General features: G+C 35.0%; 2 protein-coding genes across 4 annotated transcripts; one reads left to right on the top strand and one right to left on the bottom strand.

Annotated features, from left to right (window-relative positions):
• On the top strand, positions 499-978 carry LOC108662451. The gene has a single exon (XM_018122828.1). It carries the CDS (start codon positions 499-501, stop codon positions 976-978), a length of 480 nt encoding a protein of 159 aa, XP_017978317.1.
• Positions 1235-22130, bottom strand: LOC18596099 (NADP-specific glutamate dehydrogenase). 3 transcript variants are annotated; one of them, XM_018123490.1, is made up of 18 exons: positions 21803-22130; positions 21436-21573; positions 20698-20803; positions 19938-20536; positions 18937-19066; positions 18636-18837; positions 18230-18316; positions 18070-18129; positions 17891-17977; positions 5639-5710; positions 5362-5417; positions 4986-5071; positions 3895-3985; positions 3644-3801; positions 3441-3532; positions 2630-2710; positions 2137-2210; positions 1235-1711 (listed from the first exon to the last, which is right to left on the bottom strand). In XM_018123490.1, the coding sequence occupies exons 4-18, from the start codon at positions 20491-20493 to the stop codon at positions 1636-1638; spliced, it is 1908 nt and encodes a 635-aa protein (XP_017978979.1). In that variant the 5' UTR covers positions 20494-20536; positions 20698-20803; positions 21436-21573; positions 21803-22130; the 3' UTR covers positions 1235-1635. The 3 variants fall into 3 exon arrangements, with proteins under 3 accessions (XP_017978979.1, XP_007024426.1, XP_017978980.1); XM_007024364.2 differs by lacking the exon at positions 20698-20803; XM_018123491.1 differs by lacking the exons at positions 5639-5710; positions 20698-20803.

Below are 24055 nucleotides of genomic sequence, written 5' to 3' on the forward strand. Positions count from 1 at the left end.
GTCATGACTTGTATTTGGCTGTGATTTTTCGGCCAGTAAATTATTATATTGCACCTTTGGTTTTTGCTTTGCAAACTAAATGTTCATCTGAAATTCGTTGAAGCATTGGCCTGTTGTGTGAGGGAAACACTAGCATATCAGCGACTCTGCTTGTGTCGAGGCTATCTTTTCAATGGCCTGTGATATTCAAAATTAAATATCTGTTAAGACTAATTAGTAATCACATTAAAATTATGTCACTCAATGAATAACAACTCCTTGGAAAGAAAAGATAGCATGATCCCTGAATTACTTGTGAATAAATTTAGAACAAATTCATTGTTAAGAACCATGACATTTTCATGATAACCAGTTTTCTTGGGCAGGACAGTTTCAGCTGCAACTCAACTTCTCAAATCTCACGCCTATTAAATTTAACCACATTTTCAAGTTTTCATCATTCCCACATGCAAAATAAGCCTAGCTGAATCTATTCTTTTGACGAGTTCAAGCTCAAAAATGAAAATATTATCCGTTTGGTTGCTGATTTTTTTTGCTTGCTCAGCCTTACGGGTAACACAAGGGCTAGCCATTGATGTACCTGGAGGACTACCACAGCATTATCAACCAGGCCAGTTCACATGGAAGTGTCATCAAGACTTCCCTAGCGCCACACTGCCACTCTCGACGCCCTGGTTTCCATTCTTTCCTCTTACCACCACATCTCCATCTTCTGCCAATCGTTCTACTCCTTCTAAGCAATCCAGGCCTACTATTGAAATTCAGCCATGTGAGTCACATTTACAAGATATTGATGCTTGCATTGTAGACATTGTCACTGTGTTTTGGACTAACAAGCCAAATGTTGGACCAGCTTGTTGCAAGGCAATCACTGGGATGAGCCAAGATTGCTTTTATCGCTTGATTCCGCCGTCCATTAATGACTACTTTAGTCCTTACATCAAGGAACTTTGTTCTGCTGCTCCTCGTTATGCATGATCATTCCTGTCTTAGAATTCTTATTGGGATAAAACATCCATTTGTTGGTGCTTAGGATATATGGTGTCCAGTTTATGATTTGGTTGCATTAGTTTTATTCCTGTCAAGATTAACATTAAACTAGTATACTGAATGATGTCATTCGACACCAATTAACAGTTTCATGCAGGGGTGCTTAATTTAATGAGGGATTAAACAATTTCAGTGATCATCAGCAGCATGGGAAAAAGAAAGTACTGGAGAAAAAGAATTAAAATTGCAAGAATAACAAATTTTATTTCCAATGTTGCTGTCAATGTATTTCATAGTTGATAGTACTGAGCTAAAATTTATAGGCAACTCTTGCAGGCCAAGAATAAATATTTCTATTCCAACCCTACAACTGTGACACATTGCTCCCCAATTACTAATCCAATGAGATACAAGTCATTCTTTTCAAGTCTTGACTAGTGCCTTACATGTATGTTACAAAGAGATCTGTCATATCTCCAATATTTCCTGGCATTGAATTCAAAGATCGAGATCTGGAAACCTATGCAATAAAGTTAACAATGAGCTCCAGTTTCCTGCTATGGAGTGCAGTCTCCAATTGTCATAGGGCCTGCCGAACAAGAATCAGCTTTGGTGCACATACAAACAAGTCTACATCTTTCTTCTCTACACACATCCTTGATCAGTCATGGCTTGAGCAATTGCCAGAAAAGCAGAGATGACTGCTCCATGTAGCAAAGCCCTGTTAAACAATAATGAAGAAAGAGAGTGAATAATAGATCTATAGGAAGTTGGGAAGGACAACATCATTCTACATATTAGGTTCTCAAACAATATATTACCAACCATTATACCTTCCCATGAAGAAGCCTGCCAACCCCATTAGGAAAAGTATAAGGCATGGTCTCTAAATAGCAATAATATAGAATGGTTTTGGTCCAGAGGACAACTGTATAATATGTACAATAGAAATGATTTCAATTATAACAAGAAACAGTCTGACTGCAATTTGGCAAAAGAATATGGCAAGAACACCAGATCAGCAGCACAAAAACACTAGTGTTTTATTCATGATACCTTTCACCAAAGAGAAAAAAAAATGAGGAAAAGCTTTCACCTTGCTTTCTTAATTCTACAATGATAGTGTTAACATACAAAAGCACTTACTCAGGACTTTCTTTTTGATAACCAAAGTCATTTGCTGCTTTGAGAGCTCTATGGAATGTCTGTTTCATTGCTTCCTGCAAGTTGATGCGCAAAGAAAAGAATCCTCTCCAAATTTGGTCATAAGTAGATATAAAATTATTTGTCAAGTTAAATGAGAAGAAATCTGAAGTAAGCTACAATGGTAAACCCAAAAGAAGCCAACTCCAATTCACTAGTATCATACTGAAATAATATTTGCAATTTCAACACTCAAATCACTATAAAAGGTATTTTAGGTTAAATTCACACATTTATCGACAATTGACTATTACCAAGTGAGTTGATCTGCTATATAGTTAGATTCACTGTAGGGTATGTAAAGGCATGGCTTCTACTGAAGCAAACAATGGGTAATGTTGGTCTAGAATAAGTCCAATTTGCAATAGGACGTTGCATAGTAGTAGTACTTCTGGAATAACACACCAATTAACAAAGATACACATATCAATCTTACCTGTAATTTAGATTCAAAATCCTCTGGTGACCAATGCATTACATTACACTCATGGTTTAGTTCAATTTCTCCTGCAACAACCTGTGATGAAGTGCATCATGGAATCAGCAAATAAGGTAAAATTATAAATAGAAAAAATCAATAAAAATTCATGCCAATATGGATGAATAAAGACACATTTTTAATGGTCTTAGCTTATCCATGCACTTCCAAAATATTTGGCCACAATATGCAACATATTTGGCTATTCAGAGATATTCATTGAGACCAGTCCGCAAACTCAGAGGCATTACAAACTTAGCCATAACTCATCATCCTAAATCAGTATATCTGGCATTTACTGTTAAAAGGTGACTCTCCTGTCAAAAGAGAATGGACCAATTTGTCTATTGGAATTTGCTGCCTTTGTTATGAACCTCATAATTTATCTTCAATTTTCTTTTGCATCTTTGAGACAAAATAAATTCATTAGCTATCAAAGTAAGAAATTGATGGCTCTGCGTTCCCCTTTGACAGCATCACATTCCAATACAGCATAATAAGAAGAATCAGATATGAGCACATTATGCTTCTGAAAAATGTATACATTTACCCTCTCAACAATTGAGGTTTTAATCATCCACATATGGATTTGCATATTCTTCTCATATCATTATAGAATATATTTCATGAACATGCCTTTTGTTCAGAAGGAAAATCAATCATATTTTGTATTTGCATGAAAGCTGACGAAACCAAAATATCATAATTAAACCTATTTATGTAATGAAAATTAATTTCATCATGAAGATGGATAAAGTGAAGTTCTCACCCCTCCAGAACCAGCGGCCATGGCAGGAGCAATGAGAACATTAGCTTTTTTCAATACATCAACTGCTTCAGGAGTGCAAGGCATGTTTGAGCCTAGGAATATCACAAGAACATGTAATAATTATTAGCTAATACAATTAAATTATTATTCTTTGGGATGGAAAGATACTAAAATGTTTTGCTCATCATATGACAGACTACTACCTTCTACAAGTATACGACAACCTGAATTAACCAAATTAATGGCATCAGCCTGGTCAATTTCATTTTGAGAACCACAGGGAAATGCAACATCACACCTTTCATTCCAAGGTTTTGCTTCATCATAGTACTTAGACCGAGCATAAGTCTTTGAATAATCTCTGCATACTCAAAATGATAATAGCAGCTCTCAAGAATCACTAAAACAAAAGCAATTACATTAAAGTATGGAAATGACAGTGAAGAAAACACACCTCAAACTTCTTTGTTGAGCTTTGAGATCCCTCAAAAATGATATTTTCATATAATCAAATCCATCCTCATCAACCAAATATCCTTTTGAATCTGTGCCACATATCAGGCAAACACAAGTGACTACAAGAAGTATTCATTAGAAACAGCTGTTTCAAACAATTTTGAATGCTAAGATCTTAACTGCAATGAATGTGCCGCCAAATTTATTTGGTTGCACTGAGGTTCCTATACGTCATATAAGTTCCTAATAATTGCATTTTCATGCTTCATTCCACAGACGGAAAAGTCAAATATAATACAACAAAACCACATCAAACAATCACATCTGAACTATTGTATGTTTAGTGTCCTCTAGATCATTTTCCTAAATCAAGGAAAAGGTTAAAATAAAAAGCAAGTAATCATCTTCCTTGCCAATCAGGGTTGGCAGGGTTCGATTCTTGTGGGGAGCACTCCGGGAGTAAAATCCTGAATGCAACAAGTGGAAGCAACAGAGTGTGCCATTAAGATCACCAGGACGGGATTAGGTCCTGGTAAAACTTAGAGATACCTTTGACCGTATTACCAAACAGGAAATAAAAAAAAAAGCAGGTGATGAGCTAAATATGAAGCAATGTAAAAAGAACTTGAAAAAAAAAAAAAAAGAGAGAGCCATGAAAAATAAACTTGAATACCATTGCAAGGCACTTTTCTGATGCAAAATAGGATGGCTAAGATCCTTCATGCACAATAGAAAAATGGAAATGATAAGCACCAGCTTACCATGATTAATACAATTGCAAACAAGAAATAGACCAACTAATATCCTTAACTCAATACATCAATTTATGGTGCAAGTGCAACTGTCAGTAAAAGGCAAAATGAATAAAAGGAGCAAAAGGCAAATTAGAATGTTTTCTGCAAGAGAGCTCATTTGACCTCAGTACTAGCATTTTTCAGAAATTAGTCAAATCTGCAGAGTGACTAAATCTTCTAAGCCAGAACGATAAATGAAACCAAAGGAATTCTGTAACAATAATTACATAACAAGTGCAAAGCAACATTACAAGTAATGTATTTTCTGACGTACCCAATGTGGAATTGAGATTACCTGATACTGTAATGGGAAGAGCACCAACGGCAACAAGCTTTTCCAGAACATGCATTGCGATCTTTCCAAAACCGCTTACAACACATCTGAAGGAAGATTCAAGGGAAAATATATTCATGTGAACAATTTAGTGAACAACTAACAGTAGTCACTGGACTTCAAAATTGTGATAAATCTACTTTTTTGGTATATCAAGTGACTAACAGGTCTTTCAAAAGAAAAAAAGACCATGACCTATTCACCAGAGAAAATTCCACATTTTCATATTTGCAAAAATCAGGGAAAAAATTACTAAGAACTACAACTTATACACAAGGCAACAATATGCTTTCTGAGTCTAGCTAGTAATGAGTGTCAAAAGTTGCAGGCAAGTAACCTCAGTCCTTTGATATCTTTATTCATCTCTGCAAGAATGAGCTGGGAGAAGAAAACCTACAGAAGCATGGGAACTTTATCAAATTCCAAGCTATCAGAAAAAGATGTACACATGGAAACAACCGCACCCACTATAAAGAGAAACATTGTAACAATGTAGTAGACTAAGAATCTTTCATGGACGCAAAGGTGCAAAGTCAGGCTTCCATACATTCACCTCGCTATTTACGACCTACCTACACTCAAGTAGTATTGAGTAGAGATGGGATATTAGTTACCAGCCCATAAGCAGTCGCTTCAGTCCGAAGGCTAGAACCTGACCAAAATATCCTTGGCCCTGTAAAACTTCCCTGCAAAAGAAAGGAATAAAATGAAGACATAAAGATCACCTTTCAATTTCATTCTACATTGAATTTGTTGACAGGTGCTTGGTAGAGGTTTTTTGGAAGGAATTATTGTATTTTGTATCAGTGTCTGATTATCAAGGCCCAATATAATGCTTTGTATATTTGTGATAACTTCCTGTTTTAGGGTTAACATATATATATATACCTTACATAAGGAATTATTCCTTTGTAAATTTCTCTTATTTGATTTCTAACCTTTTTTTCCTAATAAAGTGGGAAGTCTTGCTAAGAATTTTTCTTTCCAGAAACGTTGTTGATTATCAGATCGTTGCATTACTCTTGTCATTAAAATATCTTTGTACCATTTGAAATCTGTTAATTTTTTGCATTTTAAATTTGATAATAATTCTGAGTTGCTGTCTTTGAGATGAGAAGGATCTCCTATAAAATGTTTTGATATTGAGAAGACGAGGGTTGCAACAGTATACTATATTTCTCTTCCTAGTTCATCTAGGATATTGTTACCTTCGTTGTCCTTTTTTGTGGCTTTTAATATCTCTTGTTGTTGATTTGTGGTAAGATAATTATCCCACCAGCCTCTTAGTTGTCCAGTAAATCCAGCAACCAAAAGATTTACATATATTATATATATATATAGGTGGCTGTAAATAATAATTCATAAAATAGAGAATGAAAATTCCCTCTGGGTTTCTCCTCTCAACATGGTATCAGAGCTTCTACTAACTAAAGCAGCTATATTTTTTGTTGCTCGACGGTAAGGGAATCTTGTTTGCTACCCTGGACAGTCACCAGAAGCCTTGTGTGACTGGGTATTTAGAACGGAGTTTGTGTGTTTTTTCCTGCAGTGTTTCAAAGCATGGCTGATGGGAAGAAAACAGCTGCTAAAAATAAGGTTGGTTTGATTGGTGAGAATCCTTCATTACAAATCAGTCCTGCAAAGCTAGATGAAACTAATTATCTTGCGTGGTCAAGATCTTGTCTATTGTTCATCCAAGCTAGAGGTCTGCAAGGACATGTTACTGGGGATAAACAAAACCAGAGGTCACTAGTCCCACCTACAACAAGTGGCAATCTGAATACTCTCTTGTCATGTCATGGCTCGTTAATTCCATGCAATCTCAAATTGCCCGAGGTTATCTGTTACTAAATACTGCTCTAAGATTTGGAATGCAGCATCTCAAACCTATTCTCAAGTGGGCAATGATGCACAGATTTATGAATTGTGGAATAAGGTGCATGAGTTGCTCACTACTTTGCTAAATTGAGTGGTTTATGGCAGGAACTCGACTATTACCAAGATTTCCAAGCAGCATGTTCTAAAGATGCAGCAAAATTCTAGAAATTAGTGGAAAAAGAGCGCATATATGATTTTCTTGCTGGTTTAAACATGGAATATGATCAAATACAGATTCAAGTACTTGGTAAGGAGCCTTTTCTTTTTTTAAGGCAAACGTATTCATACATGCAGCAAGAAGAAAGTCGAAGAAGTCCCATGATACACAGTTTCAGTAGACAAGGCAGGGTTAGTTGCCAATTCCTTTCGTGAGCAGCTGACAGTCAGTAACCAGGGTCGTCAAACAAAGATCATTTACACTGTGATTATTGTGGGAAGCCAAGGCATACTAAGGAGATTTGTTGGAAGATGCATGCTCGACCAACTAGGGGGTTGTGGAGGTAAACAGATGGGCTCAACAAGACCACAAGCAAACCTATCTGAAATAGTAGAAATACTTAGAGAAACAACTAATTCTGGGAGTCTTTCCGATGAAGAAGTACAAACCCTAGGGCGTCTTTTGTCTTATCTTGATTCTCAATCAACCACAGTTGCTTCCTTCAATTTTGTCAAAACAGGTACTACTTTTTCTTGCCAATCTTGATACTCATAATGATTATTGGGCTATAGATTCTGGAGCAAATAAACATATGACAAGCTCTTCCAATAAATTCTCAACTTATTCTCCATGTTTAGACAATGATAAAGTCCACATAGCGGATGGATCTTTAGTCTCTATATCTGGAACAGGTTCTGTTAAATGCACTCCCACCATTTATCTATCTGCAGTCCTTCATGTTCCTAGTTTTCCTATTAACCTTTTATCTGATAGTTCAATTACAAAAGCACTTGATTGCAAAATTGAAGTCTTCCCTACTCATTTTGTTTTTTAGGATTTGAAAACAAGGAGAACGACTGGTATTGGTAGACTGCAAGATGGCTTGTATCTCCTAGAGGAAGGTTGCAGTACCTTGATTCCTAGTATAACCCGAGCCCTATTAAGAGAATCTATGAATGTTAACCAAGAAATAATCTAATGGCATAAACGATTAGCACACCCATCTTTTTCTGTTTCAAAAAGAATATATCCTAGTTTGTTTAAACAATGCAAGTTGGATTTATTATTTTGTGATGCTTGTGAATTTGCTAAACACACCAGACATTCTTATCCTTCAATTAATAGTAAGAGTTCAGTTCCTTTTATGACTATTCACTCTTATGTAAGGGGACCTATTCGAATAGTTTCTCTATCCGGTTACAGATGGTTTGTTACCTTTATCGATTGTTGTACTAGCTTAACTTGGGTGTATTTGATGAAAGCAAAAAATGAGGTTTTTTCTTGTTTTCAACTATTTCACAAAATGATTTATACACAATTTGATGCCAAGGTTAAGATTATGAGAACCGACAATGTTACATAATACATGGATGGTGAGTTTAGTGCATAGCTAGATTCCATGAGTTTAGTGCATTAGCTAGATTCCAATGGGATATTACACCAAACTAGCTGTGGGGACACTAGTGCACAAATTGGAGTGGTTGAAAGGAAGAACAAGCATTTATTAGAAGTGGCTCGACCTCTCATGTTTACTATGAATGTTCCAAAGGTTTACTAGGGCGATGCAGTACTTTCAGCCGCATACCTTATTAACAGAATGACCCTAAAAACACTTAATTTTGAGAGTCCTTTAGAAGTTCTACAAGGTAGTAATTCATATACTGTTCCTCCAAAAATTTTTGGATGTGTGTTTTGTTCACAAGAGTGTAGGTAAGTTAGAACCTAGAGCCCTTAAATGTGTGTTTGTTGGCTACGTTGCAACTCAAAAGGGATATAAGTGTTATCATGGTTAAATTATATCATTTGTCCCTGTACTCTACAAAAAAAATGAATTCAATCCTGATATAATAATTTGTGTAAATTAGGCCCTTATACTTTGTGAATTTGTTGATTACAGTCCCTAAGTCTTAACACTGTTAAATTTAACCGCTAAGTATGTTGATGTGGCGTTGACCTTGTGTTGATGTGACATGGTCATGTTGATGTGGCACAATGTTGATATTGCACAAAACTGACATGACATAATGCTAACATGCCCACATGAATTTTTAAAAAATAACAAAAGCATCCTAACCCTAAATTAGATGAGATTTACAAACAAACAAACAAAGATAATTAGCAAACGCACCCTCACATGAATTTATCTTCTCCCAAGGGAACCACCCTATTTTTTTTTTAACCCAAGTGAAGAAAAAATAAAATTAAAAAGGAAAAAATTTTGAAAATAATAAAGAGTAAAAAAAGAAAAAACAAGAAAAAATATTTATATTGAAAAAACTATTTTACATTCAATTGGTTATTAAAGGTTTTCTTGCAACAATCTAAAAAGCTAGTTTTAGTTTGTAGAACAAAACAAAAGCCAGCAATGAAAAATACCCAAAAGAAAACTAAAGTGAAATATGTTTGCAATTTGTCAAAAATTGACAAGAATCGGGAGGATTTACAAGAGAACTAATTATGCCCAATCAGCCTTGCACCATTTAGAACCCAAAAACATATTAACAAAACCTTACAAAATCTCCATTTCGTCTTTGCTGTTTTGTCCACCAAAATTTCTCAACTTGTTCAAAACACTTAAAAAATTACGTTCAATGAGAATTAAGATTCATAACAAGGCCAAAATCATGATCATACCTTTCTTAAATTTCAATTATTCAATTCTAAAACCATTTGTTTCTCCTTTTCTTGATTCTCCCTCTTGGGTTGTTAATTTTCTTTCTTTGTAAATCTCATTTAGTTTAGGGTTAGGGTGCTTTTAGTTACTTTCTTTTTAAATTCATGTGGACACGTAAGCATCATGCCATGTCAGCATTGTGCCATATTAACATTTTTCCCACATCAACATAGTCAACACCACGTTAGCATACTTGACGGTTAAATTTAACGGTGCTAGATTTAAGGACTGTAATTAACAAATTCACAATATAAAGACCCAATTTATACAAATTATTGTATAGAGACTAAATCCATTTTTTTTATAAAGTACAAGGACTAATCGTATAATTTAACATGTTATCATCCACCCTCAAGAAAGTACTTTGTGAGTATGGATGCTACCTTTAAGGAGTCTAAGCCTTACTTTTATACACCTCAATCACCTCTTCAAGGGGAGGATAAGGAGGAAGAGGTGGTGGTGATAACACCTACCCCTACATAGATTCTGTCAAAATCCTAGTGATGACAAGGAACAACCTAAAACTAGGCAATTGGATAGACCAGATTTGAAAACCTACACATGGCGAGACAAGACAAATAAAGCCATCAAGCATGTCATACCTGGTCAAGCGTAATCTTTGAGTTTAGTCTCTAATGTGGTGAGTCTCCTTAACTTTTGATTGTCCTAATTCTAATTCCATTGCTAATGATCTTGATGTTCCTATTACTATCAGAAAAGGAGTCAAAGCTCGTACTAAACATCCTATTTCTAGCTCTATTTCCTATGATTCTTTGTCTCCTTCCTATTGAGCTTTTTCAGTGTCTATTTCTTCCATTTCTATTCCGCAAGGTTGGCAACAAGCATATCATGATCCAGAATGGAAAGAGGCAATGGTTGAAGAGGTTAAGGCTCTGGCAAAAAATGAGACTTTGGAACTTGTTACTTCGCCATTGGGAAAGAAACCAATTGGATGCCAATGGGTGTTTACAGTGAAACATATGGCAAATGGTTTAGTTGAAAGGTACAAAGCTAGATTTGAGGCAAAGGGCTTCACCCACACCTATGGGGTGAACTATCAAGATACTTTTGCTCCTATTGCAAAAATGAATACTATCAGAATCACGTTATCATCTGCAACTAACCTTGATTGGGACCTACAACAGTTTGATGTCAAGAATGCCTTTCTACATGGAGACTTGGAGGAAGAGTTGTATATGAAAATTCCTCCAGGATTTGATGATAAGAAGACTAAAAGGAAGGTTTGTAGATTAAAAAAGGCAGTTTATGGTTTGAAGCAGTCACCCAAGGCATGGTTCAATAGGCTCAATAAGGCCATCATCTCATTTGGATATCATCAAAGCAATGCTGATCATACCTTGTTTATTAAACACGGTAGTGACAAGATCACATCACTTATTGTTTATGTTGATGATATAGTTGCAACTGGGGATGATAAGGAGGAGATTGCCCGACTTAGAAAACTTTTAGCTCCAGCGTTTGAGATTAAGGATTTGGGTAAGTTGTGATATTTCCTTGGATTAGAGGTTGCTGGATCAGATAAGGGAATCTTTACTTCTCAAAGGAAATATATTTTGGATCTCCTTGAAGAAACCGGTATCTTGGGATGTAAACCTGCAGACTCTTCTATTGAAGCTAATCACAAATTACAAGCAAGACTTGGTTGATTTAGACCGATATCAGAGGTTGGTTGGGAGATTAATTTACCTCTCACGCACCAGACCAGACATAGCCTATGCCGTAAGTTTGGTAAGTCAATATATGCTTGAACCTCGGGATTCTCGTCTAGGGGCTGTTTTCTAGGGGAGAGCACCGGTAGGTTGCAACAGTGCAACCGACCGAAACCAAAGCCGACGGTCACAGTCAGCTCGGTTATTCAGTGCTGATTTGAGCGATCGGCTTTAACCGACGATTTTAATGCTTCACAATTCGGTCACCGGCAACATTGCCTCCCCACCCAAGCCGACCGAAAAACCAAGGGCAGGGGTGAAATTTCATTTTTAGCCTCTTTAATCCCTTTTTGTCTTCTTTCTCTTCCCCGATTGTTGTATACAGTCATCAAATCAACCCCCTTTTTTCCCTTTGAAACCGTGAAAACCTTCTTGGCTTCTTCCTTGGTCCTCATCAGTTGCCGTCGTCGACCCCTTGCTGCCGTTGCCGTCCTCCTCGCCAGTCACTGGTCGTCTCTTGCAGTTGCTGTCATGTACTCATCTTCCCTTTGTTCAAGCCTCAAGGTATACACAACATTGAAGAACTTGAGTAGTTGACAGATTGTGCTTGCTCTGTGAATAATGAAATTCAAATTTTTTGTATTTTCATGGGTTTTGTGATTTGTGGGACTTTTGTTGTGATTTTTTTTCTTTTGTTATATGAATTGTGAGCAATGGAACATCTTATTTTGTGATTTGTGGGAAAGCAGAAAGCTGGTCTTCTTCCCTGTCCCAGATGTGCTCTAGCATCCAGCAGTCCAACTTATTTTGTTATTCAGTTATTTGATTCTTGTCTCATGTTTGTACTCTAATTTGCACGTGGGTTTAAACTTTCATGAATCATATTGCAAATTTATTTGTGCACCGAATATTTCATTTTTTAATTAAAAATAATAATAAGTTGTTTATTTTCTTTATTAAATTTTTTTGGCATTAACACTTACAACATGAATATTAGAGAAAATTGAACCTGATTTTTAGATAAAAAATATACATTTTTTATTTCTTTATGTAGAGAAATATAAAGTTAAGATTTAGAAATTAATTTGGATTTTATATTATTATTCCATTTTAAACTCTTTAACTAATTATTATTTTTTTATTTTATTAATTAGATCATAAATAATAAAAAATTTTATTCATGTCTAAGTCTCTATATAATTCTTAACATGCTATCATTGACCAAATTTAATTCATAATATACTATCATTGGCCAAATTGATGCTTGCATTGATATTTTTTTTCTCCATGAAAATTTGATTTATTTGCAAGTTCCTAAAAGCATTAATCAATAAATCATAGAAATGTTTAGGTTTTGACAAATAAATTCATGTCACACCCTCATTAAGTTAGTTCTATGTGTCCAAAAATTAACGTGTATAAGAGTCAAATTTTTTTTCTAATTAATATGACCCAAAAATCACATGCTCAACCTCTTATAAGATATAATGGAAAGGAGACATGAGTCATATAAAGGGCACATCAATCAAAGAACAAATTAAAGATATTAATCCAAATACAAAAAAAGGGATATCAACCAATACACTTCTCCATTAAAGTATGACAAATTAGAAAATGACATGGTTTGGGTTAGAACTTAGAAAGAGATTTTTAATCTTCATAATTAATACTTACAATATTAATGTTAATAATGAAATATACATTTTTTCAATATTCTTTTTACTTGTTTTTTTGTTTATGTATGGTACTTTTAATCTATTCTTCTTCTTCACTTTGGCATACCAAATTTACTTATATGTTGATTTTTTTTTTTTTATAGATGTCAAAGAGGAGAATATAAATTTCACAACTAATGACTCAACATCTACACCTCAAGTTTAAGCAAGTGCTACTAAAGGCAATGCAAGAAGTGAAGCAGTAAGCTCTAAACCGCAAAAGCAAAAGGAACCATCAAAGATGTCATCGCTTGTGTGGGATCACTTCACAAAATTTGTTGATGACAAAGGTAACCATAAGGCTAGATGTAGTCATTGTGATTAGGTTTTTTGTGTCAATACAAAAAAAAAAATGGAACATCTTTGAATAATGATGTTAAAGTTTGTCCGAAGTTGAAAATACTCCGTGCTAGTGAGGAGAGTAATCAAATGGAATTAGTTTTTTCATCAGGAGGAGATGGGTCTTTGGGTAGTTGGAAGTTTGATCAGGATGCAATTAGGAGGAGTTTAACTAAAATGATCATAATAGATGAGTTGCCTTTTAAATTTGTGAAAGCAGAAGGGTATAGGTAACACATGAAGGAAGCATGTCCTAGATTTCATATACCATCACAATAGATCGTTGCCAGGGATTGTTTCAAGGTATATGCTGATGAAAAAACTCATATGAGAAAATTTTTGAGATCATGTCCTGGTAGAATATGTCTCACCACAGACACATGGACTTCAGTACAAAAAATTAATTACTTGCGTCTGACTGCTCATTTTATTGATAAAGATTGGAAGTTGTAAAAAATGATTTTGAACTTTTATCCCATTACTAGTCACAAAGGTCAGGCTATTAGGAAGGCAATTGATAGATGTTTGGTTATTTGGGGGATTCAAAAGATTTTTTCAATTACTGTTGATAATGCTAGTTCCAATGATGTTGCAATAAGACATTTGAAAAAAAAATTTAATGTTGCTGGAACTAGTATTTTATGAGGTAAATTTTTTCATATGAGATGCGTTACACATATTGTTAATCTTATTGTGACTGATGGGTTAAAAAAATATCAATGACTCAATTGCTCGTGTTAGATCAGCAGTGAGATATATTAAACAATCTCCTTCTAGATAAACCAAGTATAAGGAGTGTGCTACTAGTGCAAGAATAAATAGTGAGTGTTTATTGAGTTTGGATGTGTGCACCAGATGGAATTCTACTTTTTTTATGTTAAATATAGCTGTGAAATTTGAGAGGGCTTTTGCATCATTTGAGTATTATGATAGTAGTTACAGAAGTGAACTAGTGAGAAATGGAGATGAGGTGCCTAATGATAACAATTGGGCAACTGTTAAGAGAATTTCTCTTTTCTTGAAAGAGTTTTATGATATGACTGTGAATGTTTCAAGTACATCTTATGTCACTGCCAATTCTTTTCTTGATTCTATTTCTGATGTGTATGGCACTTTGATTGAATGGCAAGAAAGTGATGATGTTGATTTGAAGTCTATGGCAATGAAAATGAAAGCTAAATTTGATAAGTATTGAGGGAATGTGGAAAAAATGAATTTGGTGTTGTACATTGCCTCAATTCTTGATCCGAGAAAAAAACTTGCGTATGTTGAATTTACTTTGCAAGATATGTATTCAAGTGTCCCAGATGTCAATAAGACAAGTCACCGATGGTGAGAGTGGGCATGGTAGTGCTATTGTTTCGAGTGGTAAGGACCCAATAACTACTAAAAAAAGATTGGGTGCTTTTAAAAGGTATCGGTTAAACAATGGCTTAGAAGAGTAGAAATCGGAATTGGATAAATATTTATCTGAGCAGTTGGATGCTGATGCTTGCGAGAATACCGACTTTGATGCTCTCATGTGGTGGAAACTCAATCAATATAGGTTTTGTATACCTGCTACTATTGCTCGTGATGTATTGGCAGTTCCCATATCAACAGTTGCTTCAGAATTCGCTTTTAGTACCGATTGACGTGTGGTTGATGCATATAGGAGTTTTTTGACTCCTAAGATCATGCAAACACTTATTTGTGCTCAAGATTGGCTAAATGGAAAAGCACGTGGTGATTCAGAGCAGCTTGAGGATAATTTGGACGAGCTCGGTAAACTTGATTTCAGTAATTATTTTTGTTTCTTTAGTTCTTTGTTTAATTTACCATAATATAGTATCATTTTTTCTCAATTTATTTCTTTAGTTCTTTGTTTAATTTACCATAATATAGTATCATTTTTTCTCAATTTATTTCTTTAGTTCTTTGTTTAAAGATTTTACCATATTTGTTATTTTATTTTTTAGATTTAACAAAGATCACGTTAGAGCCCATACGTGAGACTGATGCTGGGTCTGACACTGACTCTAACTCTAACTCTGAGCAACGTGTTATTCTTATTGACTATTTTCATTTTTCAGGTAATATTATCCATAAGTGTTATGCATATTTACATTTATAATTTATTTAGATTATCTTAACACAATCATTTATACTAATTATTTTATATTTTAATATTTTTAGGAACATGTTTTAGAAAATTGCTGCATTGGAGTTAAAGGTCCAAGCCTTCGAGGTCCATCAAATCTATATTTTGAATTTTAGTAATTTATGTTGTCTCACTTTTGGTTGTGTAACTTCTAACTTGATGAATTTGTAGTATGTACAATTTATTAATTTATGTTGTATTTCTCGAATTTAAATTAATTGCATTCCATATTATGTACAATTTATGAAAATCTTTTTCCCTTATCTTGTCCATTTTATTTAATATTCTCGTTAGCCAATTTAATATATGATATTTATTGCTTCTTTTAAAAAAATAAGTTATTGATTTGGTGTTGTGTAAAATATCTTTCTTTTGCTTGTGCGAAATTCCATCTGACTTAATATTACAAATATGAAATATCCTGCTTTTTGCTGCAGCAAGAATGCATTTTTGCTACAGCGAATATCTTTCTGACTAAAGTTAAATTAACAGAAAGTTTCTCGCTGCAGCAAACTTGAATTCTTGCTGCAGCGAGAAACTTTCTGTTAATTCTGCCTTGTTTCTCGCTGCAGCGAACTTGCGTTCTCGCTACAGCGAGAAACTTTCTGACTTGCCAATGTAGTCAAGTCCATCCACCCTCCAACCGATCGAAACCGAAGTCAGTTTCGGTTTATCGGTTTTCCCTTACAGCCGGTCAGTCTAGGTCGGTCATAAGGAACTTCGGTTTCTGTCGGTTTTGGTTTCTACCGAAACAGAAACCGACCGATGCTCACCCCTACTGTTTTCCACATTTTAAGATGCCTGAAATCTACACTTGGAAAAGGACTGCTCTTCTCTAAGCATGGTCACCTAAAGTTAGAAGCTTTTACAGATGCAGATTGGGCTAGATCTCCTGATGATAGGAGGTCAACATCTGCTTATTGCACATTTGTAGGTAAAAATTTAGTTTCTTGGAGGAGCAAAAGACAGAATGTGGTACCATGATCAAGTGCAGAAGCAGAATATAGAGCTATGCCATAGGGTGTTTGTGAATTGCTATGATTGCAGAAAGTAATGGAAGAATTGCGATTGTAAGAAGGGAAATGTCTATCCTTATTCTGTGATAACAAGGCTGCTATTAGTACAGCTCACAATCCGGTTCAACATGATCAAACAAAACATATAGAGATTGACCAGCATTTCATAAAAGAAAAAATAACAGATGGTTTTTTGAATGTTTCTCATGTGACCTCAGAAAAACAACTAGCTGATTTGTTTACTAAGGGACATAGCAGCAGATCATTTCATACTTTAATTTGCAAGTTGGGCATGTGTGACATCTATACACCAACTTGAGGGGGAGTGTTGACAGGTGTTTGGTCGAGGTTTTTTGCGAGGAATTATTGTATTTTGTATTAGTGTCTGATTATCATGGCCAAATATTGTGGCCTAATATCATGTTTTATATATTTGTGATAACTTCCTGTCTTAGGGTTGTTTTGGGGTTAACATGTATATGTATATAGGTGGCTCTAAATAATAAGTCATATAACAGAGAATAAAAATACCCTCTGGGTTTCTCCTCTCAACAGAATTCTTACAGAATAACTTAAAACTTCCATTCCTCTAACAACTCGTAGAAGTAATATAAGGAATTGTTATAATTGTTAAAATCCTTAAATGACATATAGGCTGCAATGTCTACAAACACAAAAGCAAGTCTTGAATTCTGCCAGGAATACATAGTATCAGAAAGTCATTTTAAAATATCAATATGCACACAGACAATTTTGTTTCTAAAATTACACATCCATCTGCAAACACAAACAGATGTGTTTAGGTGTCAGAAAAGGAAACTTTCAAAAATACAAAACGCACACACAATATGTGGGTTGGCTAAAATGTTAGTTTACCCGCTTAGGTCTCATAATTTTTTTATACAATATTCAAGTTTACTAGTCTTTCTGATTCTGTGCAAATCTCTGAAGACCAAAGGACAATGTGCAAAACTTGACAGCTTTACATGCAAGGAGCACTCCAGAAAACAAAATAAATTCATCTTTTTTCCTAAACTTGTGGTAATCCAATAGGTATGAAGAATTTCAACCTCCAAAGCACCCATTACTCTTAGTCGCAGCAACATGTACCATAGAAAACACAAAAAATACAAGAGAAAGGAGAAAAGAGGGTAAGGACTTTAAAACAATTCAAGCAATCATTCAATATTCAAGAAATTAAAATATGCAATCATGAACTTATTAGCCCATAGCAAGTACTAAAGAATACTAAATTAGAAGTCAAGTGTTCAAACTACCTGAAAATGGCCAGCTAGACGTCTGTATTGTCCAAAGAGGTATCCCATTTCTCGAATACCAACTCCCATTTCTTCTGATGGAAGGTCCTGAAAATATACAAAAGAAAATCAGATATGCAGGGCTACACATTAAGAAGAGCATATTCAAGCATATAAGAGCAGGCGTCTCCATTACTTACCTTGTCAGGACCAAAATAACGATATATCTCATTCATGAAACTTTGACAAAACCGCATGATCTGCCAGCGTGGGTTTCATAAACAACTGTAAGAGGAATTGCTAGAGTTTCTAAGAAGGTTCTTATGAAGGAGATTAATAAAATATGAAAAAGGATCTAACCTCATTATCACTTTTCCCTTTAGGATCAAAATCACTTCCACCTGCGGCACCTCCTAGTTTGTAGGGTGATAAAGCATTCTTTAATGTCTGCAAAGAGGTAAAATGACAAATTTTCACTTATTAGAAGATATTCAAAAGCCAAACGAAGTTTTCGTTACCCATTTATTTTTGCTACCATTATGAACAAGTAGTTATTTTTATTAGCAATCATACAGATTTTTCTGTTTTCTATTTATCTTCTGCCAACACATAAGAAACTGGCTTATCCAACAACTATGGAGCTTCCATAAGCACCAAATACGTAGGATGCACTTAAAAGGAAAGGTAAAGCTTGAGAAAACTTGCTATCTGGACAATGAGATATAGAATAAGTAAATTAACATGAAATGGAAAGTTCAGAAAGAACCTGTTCAAAACCAAGAAATTTGGCAATACTTAAGTTCATTGTTGGATGAAATCGAATACCACCCCTACATGGACCCAGTGCCTGGCTAAATTGTACCCTGAAGCCTCGATTGACATGTGTTTCACCTCTATCATCCACCCATGGAACTCGAAAAACAATCATACGCTCAGGTTCTAGCAAGCGCTCCATAATGCTGACATAACTGAAGTAAAATGCAGCAAGATGAGATCTGTAGTACATTTGACTGAGTACTCTTTACTTCAGATATGAATAGCAAATCAGATATTTTGGCACAACTCACTGGGAATTTTTTGCAATCACTCTCTCTAAAGCATGAACAGCTTCTTGTACAGATTGTATGAACTCAGCCTCATGGGGATCCCTTTTCAGTGCAGCTTCAATGATTGATCCAGCCGTTTTGGACATAAGAGCTTCAATTGAGGAAAAGTTTTCGAAGGTATAGCAGAAATGAATACAAAGGTTAGATTTTAATCCTTTTTCAAGGGTGGAAAGAAAACAAAAACTATCGTTTGCAATAGTCAGTGTGGGACAAAATATGCATGCTAGCATCAAATAATCAAGAAATCACTCAAAATGAAATTTTATCCCAGGGCTATTCAGTTCAGAAAAACATAAGGATGAGTTAAAACCTCCAGTCCTTCATTCTGACAAGTTCCATTGCTACGGATGCAATAATTTTATCATGCTTTACGCTGCAGTTAAAAAGAATAAATAATTGTGCAATCCTTTAAAAGCCTATAGCTATAACCTATTGTAATGCTAAGAGTAAGTATGTTCTATGTCAGAACACAGTGTTTAACTCTCTCATGACAAACCATTTTTCTGTCACTTATTCAAGAGTTTTAATCATGCACCATCAGAAGCTTGAGAAAAAGTACAAATTATCTGATTGAACTCCCATTCATACTTTATGTTTAAGGATTCAAAACACCTCTAGCTTTAGAATTCTAATGAAGGTCATTGATAGCTAGTTGTCCAGATGACATACTAAAGCAGCTCATTCAATGGTATATTGCATTAATCAGAGATTTAGCGTGAAATGTACTTTGATAGAATGATTTAATTTCCCTACACTAGATAATTGCAAAAGACTGCAATCTACCACCTTGTAATTAATTAATAATAATATTAATAGTTAATGCTTCTGCACAACAAGATAATAAACAAGTTTAAGGCTTTTGCATAAGTTAGTTAAAAATAGCAAAATCTAATGGCTTATGATGAACATAGTTCACATCATTCTAATCCACATACCAAATATGCCAGATTAAGCTGACTAACCTTTTACAAAAATGGGTTTATCAACAACAATCTTATCCTTCGAGGCCATTTGGAGACGGAGAGCCTCTTTGTGAAGCAAACTGTTGTTGTGCTCTTCCAATGCACTCATCTGCATATTTCTACTACCTTCATTCCCATAAGGATTCCTTCTATGCTTTCTACCATATTCTTTACAAACAGAGCAGAATATCCTTGCTGTTCCTTCCTTCACATCAACATACGCCCACTTGTAAGTATCAGCCCATTCCTCTCTCCATCTTTTCACAACCTTCTTCTTCCTTTTTGGAGTTTGTGACTTTGACGTATCTTGATCATCATTTGGAAGTTGAGAGACCATTGCCATCTGCTTATTTTCATCCTGCTCTTCTGCAGAAGGTTCTCGTGGTGGGCCACCAATGAGAGAAGGAGTGTTGGCAAATGAAGGGTCATCGTCCCCAGGTCCAATCTCCAAATCAATCTCCTCACCAAGATCCCTGACCAGATGCCTCTGTGCCTGAATCAAGTTCATATCATCCATCGTAGAATTCATCCCTAATCCACCACCTGGTAGCAACATTCAGCATGACAATCTTACACAACACCCTAAAGAGCTAGGTTTCCTGTCAACATAGAGGCGCCACATATTTGAGAAAAAGTGTTCAACATATTAATCAGCATAAGGATCAAACTGATTATAGAGAAATAAACGTTAGGGTTTCTCCCCCAACTAAATGAAACTAAGATATTCCGATCATCACTTACATAACATAAGAAGACTTACATCATGTTTGGACGTTTGAAGACAAAAGAGGGTTGAGTTAACCAGTGGAAAAGTGAAGAGGACAGAGTAGAGGAAGCTAGTCTCCTGAACCTCATTTGAGAGTGGACTGGAGAGTTGAGTATGGTAAAGTAATGAGTTTATGTATTACTACCACTGTACTCTGATTTAAAATCACTATTAACATAAATTTCAAAAGATAAAAATGAGTTCTCAAGTTGAAATCATTAAAATGAAATGCACTAATCCAAAATCCTCCCAACTTGAGGAAATATCAAAAGGAGGTTTTGAGGGGATGTGGTTTACCTCCAAAGCTCTCGCCCCTCTCCCTCCATTGAAAAAAAAAAAAAACCCTCACAACTGTATTAGAGTAATGCTTTTACTCTCTTTCACTCTACTCTCTTCTCCTCCCCCTCCTTCCAAACACACTGTAATTGCATCAATTGCTTCAAGTCAACATTTTGTTGAATTCCAGACAACACAATGCATAAGATTCAAAATTAAACCTTTTCTACTGCCTACATTTTATTAGGATGGTTTGATAAGAGATGACTGTAGATAATCACATGAAATAAGCTATGATGAATTTCAATCACAAAGATAAGAGCATAAGCATAGTGAAGCAGTCATTAACTCAAAGCAGCTATATGCTTCAAGCTAACAATAATTCAGGGTAGAAAAATATGGTCAACTTGCCACACAAAGAAATCAACTCATTGTACATATTCTGGCATCACTTACTTTCCAATCTATTTCAGAATCTTCCAAGCTGCCAGTAAACAACCCTTCGGCTTGTCCAAGGAAAGGCTAAGCAAAGTCTGGCAGTAAATTCAATTCCCAGAAACCACAACTTCTTTACTTCTAAATGTGGTCAGTAACCTAATAGAAGTCAAAATACAAACACTTCAAAATTGAAAATTGAATCCAATCCCGAAGAAAAAAGTCAGTGAATTACAATATTATTCACAACCCACGAGTTCACATATAAAAAATCAATAACCCCTGAACTAAAAGAGTGATAAATTCAAAATTTTCAACATACCCAGAAGCTAGTTTGGAAGTTTAAGGAATACCCAGAAGCTGAAATCAAGAGAAAAAGACGAAGTACCTTGGAAATTCTGCATAACGGTAACAACTATGAAGAGCCAATGAGCCAAAATTTACAGCCCCCTTCAAAAACTGGTTCTTTTTCTTCTCTTTTTTTTCCAGAGTCGTCCTTTTCGTAATCTCTTAACAATTTCTTGCTAATATACAAAAACTGATAGTGAGATCGTGCTCTTCTTGATGATTCTTCAGTGATAATTTTATTCTCAGTACATGACTACATCTGATTAAGGACTAAACTAAAAGAACTAATAATATTTGAGATTCTTGTAAATATAGATAACGGGAGGACAAAGAAAAAAAAAACAAAGAACTACGCAGACGAAGAGGATAGAGGGGAAAATTTTCCCCTTCATTTTATTTATTTAATGCTATTAGTAGGCGTAGTATTATTTTTTTTAATTGAAACTAACTGCTTCTGACGTTGTTTTACTTTTTTGTGTGTGAAATTGGGTAAATATGGCATTTTACTTTTCATACCAGTCCAATTTCCAAATTAATTCCTATCACTTTCACTGAAAATGAAATTCACCTCTCTTACTTTCTATTGGATTCAATTGAGTCCTCTTGCCTTTCCAGCAAATTAGTTATAGTAGTAATTTTTTTGTGTGTCTATGTATTGATGAATTTGTAATTTACATTAATTGAACCCTATCAGGTAAATATATAAAAATAAACATTTAAGTTTAACAATTAATTTATGGGCAAAAAAATGTAAATCTGAACTTCAGTAACAATATATTTATGTTCTAAGATTCTGAGTTTTGAAGAAGGTAACTGTTTTAGAAGATAAATATGACACCATGGGTACACTCATGGATGTCTCCAAGCTATCATAGAAACGTAGATCTGCAAACTCCAATGCTTTTTCCTTCTGAGTCCCATACGGAAGAGAGTGCTAGGAGTTTCCAACATTCACATTAGCTAGAGGGATAGCTGCAGGTTTCTTGCTAGTTGCTAGCTGCTTGTGTCACGCCATGTGCCTCGTAGAGGAAGTAGGTAAGCTGTTTCCCAAAATATCACAGCAGGCAAGTAGGGGAGTTTTTGGGTGGCTTATAAGCGGAAACGTTGCACAACCTATAAAGTTAGTTTTTTTAAGAGAGAGAGGATAATGATCTTGTGACAAAGTGATATCAAAACAAATTTAACTTTAATTCAATTTCATATTAAGTACTTCTCAAGAAAGATAAATCGTCAAATTGATCGAGTGAGAATATCACACTTTACATTTATAAAAAAATGTACGTAGAATACTTTCAAAAATCTCACATCACATTTTATCAAATTAACTTTTTGGAAAGAGGGTAATGACCCATGACACTTGAACCAGCCACTGGTGTTGTTATACCTCTGACAGCAGTGAACACTAGAATGAAGCATTCTCTATTTACTAGGATTAATCATTTTGGCTTTGTATCATGCAAAACTCCACCATTCTGGTGCTGATTTTATAAGAAAGAATTTGATTTGTGCATACATGTACACACATACATAAAGCAAAAGAAACCAGATAGATTCAGATGCAAATAAAGAACATCACAAACCAGTTTGAAAAAAATGTGAAATTTTCATGCATCTTTGGTGTTCTTCCAGCAATTTCAATTTCTAATCTACTTTCCAAATGAACCTGCATAAATATTGCCAAAAGTGGAATGCCCTGTGAAATGATATCTCAACTTAAGAAGGAAAGGAATAAAAGCAAGTGTTCCTTTGTGAAAAGCAACCAAGCTGATTGTGCAACTCAGAATCAAGAACAAGAATCTGTTTTGCTTTATACATTTGGCATTATCCAGGAAGAATTTTTGTCAGATTCATAAATAATGATGCAAAACTTTCTTTTTCTAGGAGGAGATAATCTTCTTTCTCATCCACTGGCTTCTCATAAGCTCATTCAAAGATCGCAGCTGCAGCCAAGAAAGGTGTTTATATAATCAAAGAATGGTTCTGATAAAGCCACTGTATTTTTTATTCATATTTCAACTATTTTTTTGGGCATAAGCAACCCCTCGAATTTGCACTAGCGAAACCACTCAAGAATTAATCAAAACATTTAGGTAAGGTAAAGTAAATGATGCCACTAAAGTCCAAATACCATAAAGAGACCATAGTACCTCAAAGGGAGTTATCTCTAGCAGATGCATGGCAATGACAGTCCACATTTAAGGTGGTGCTTGCTGCATTACATCTTGCCCTTAACCTCTTTTTGGCAACAAAAATAGTCTGGAGGAATTTGAAATCCAACTCCACCCCAGGGAGG

The sequence above is a fragment of the Theobroma cacao genome, chromosome 6, assembly GCF_000208745.1.
Source record: "Theobroma cacao cultivar B97-61/B2 chromosome 6, Criollo_cocoa_genome_V2, whole genome shotgun sequence".
Classification (NCBI taxonomy): Eukaryota; Viridiplantae; Streptophyta; class Magnoliopsida; order Malvales; family Malvaceae; genus Theobroma; species Theobroma cacao.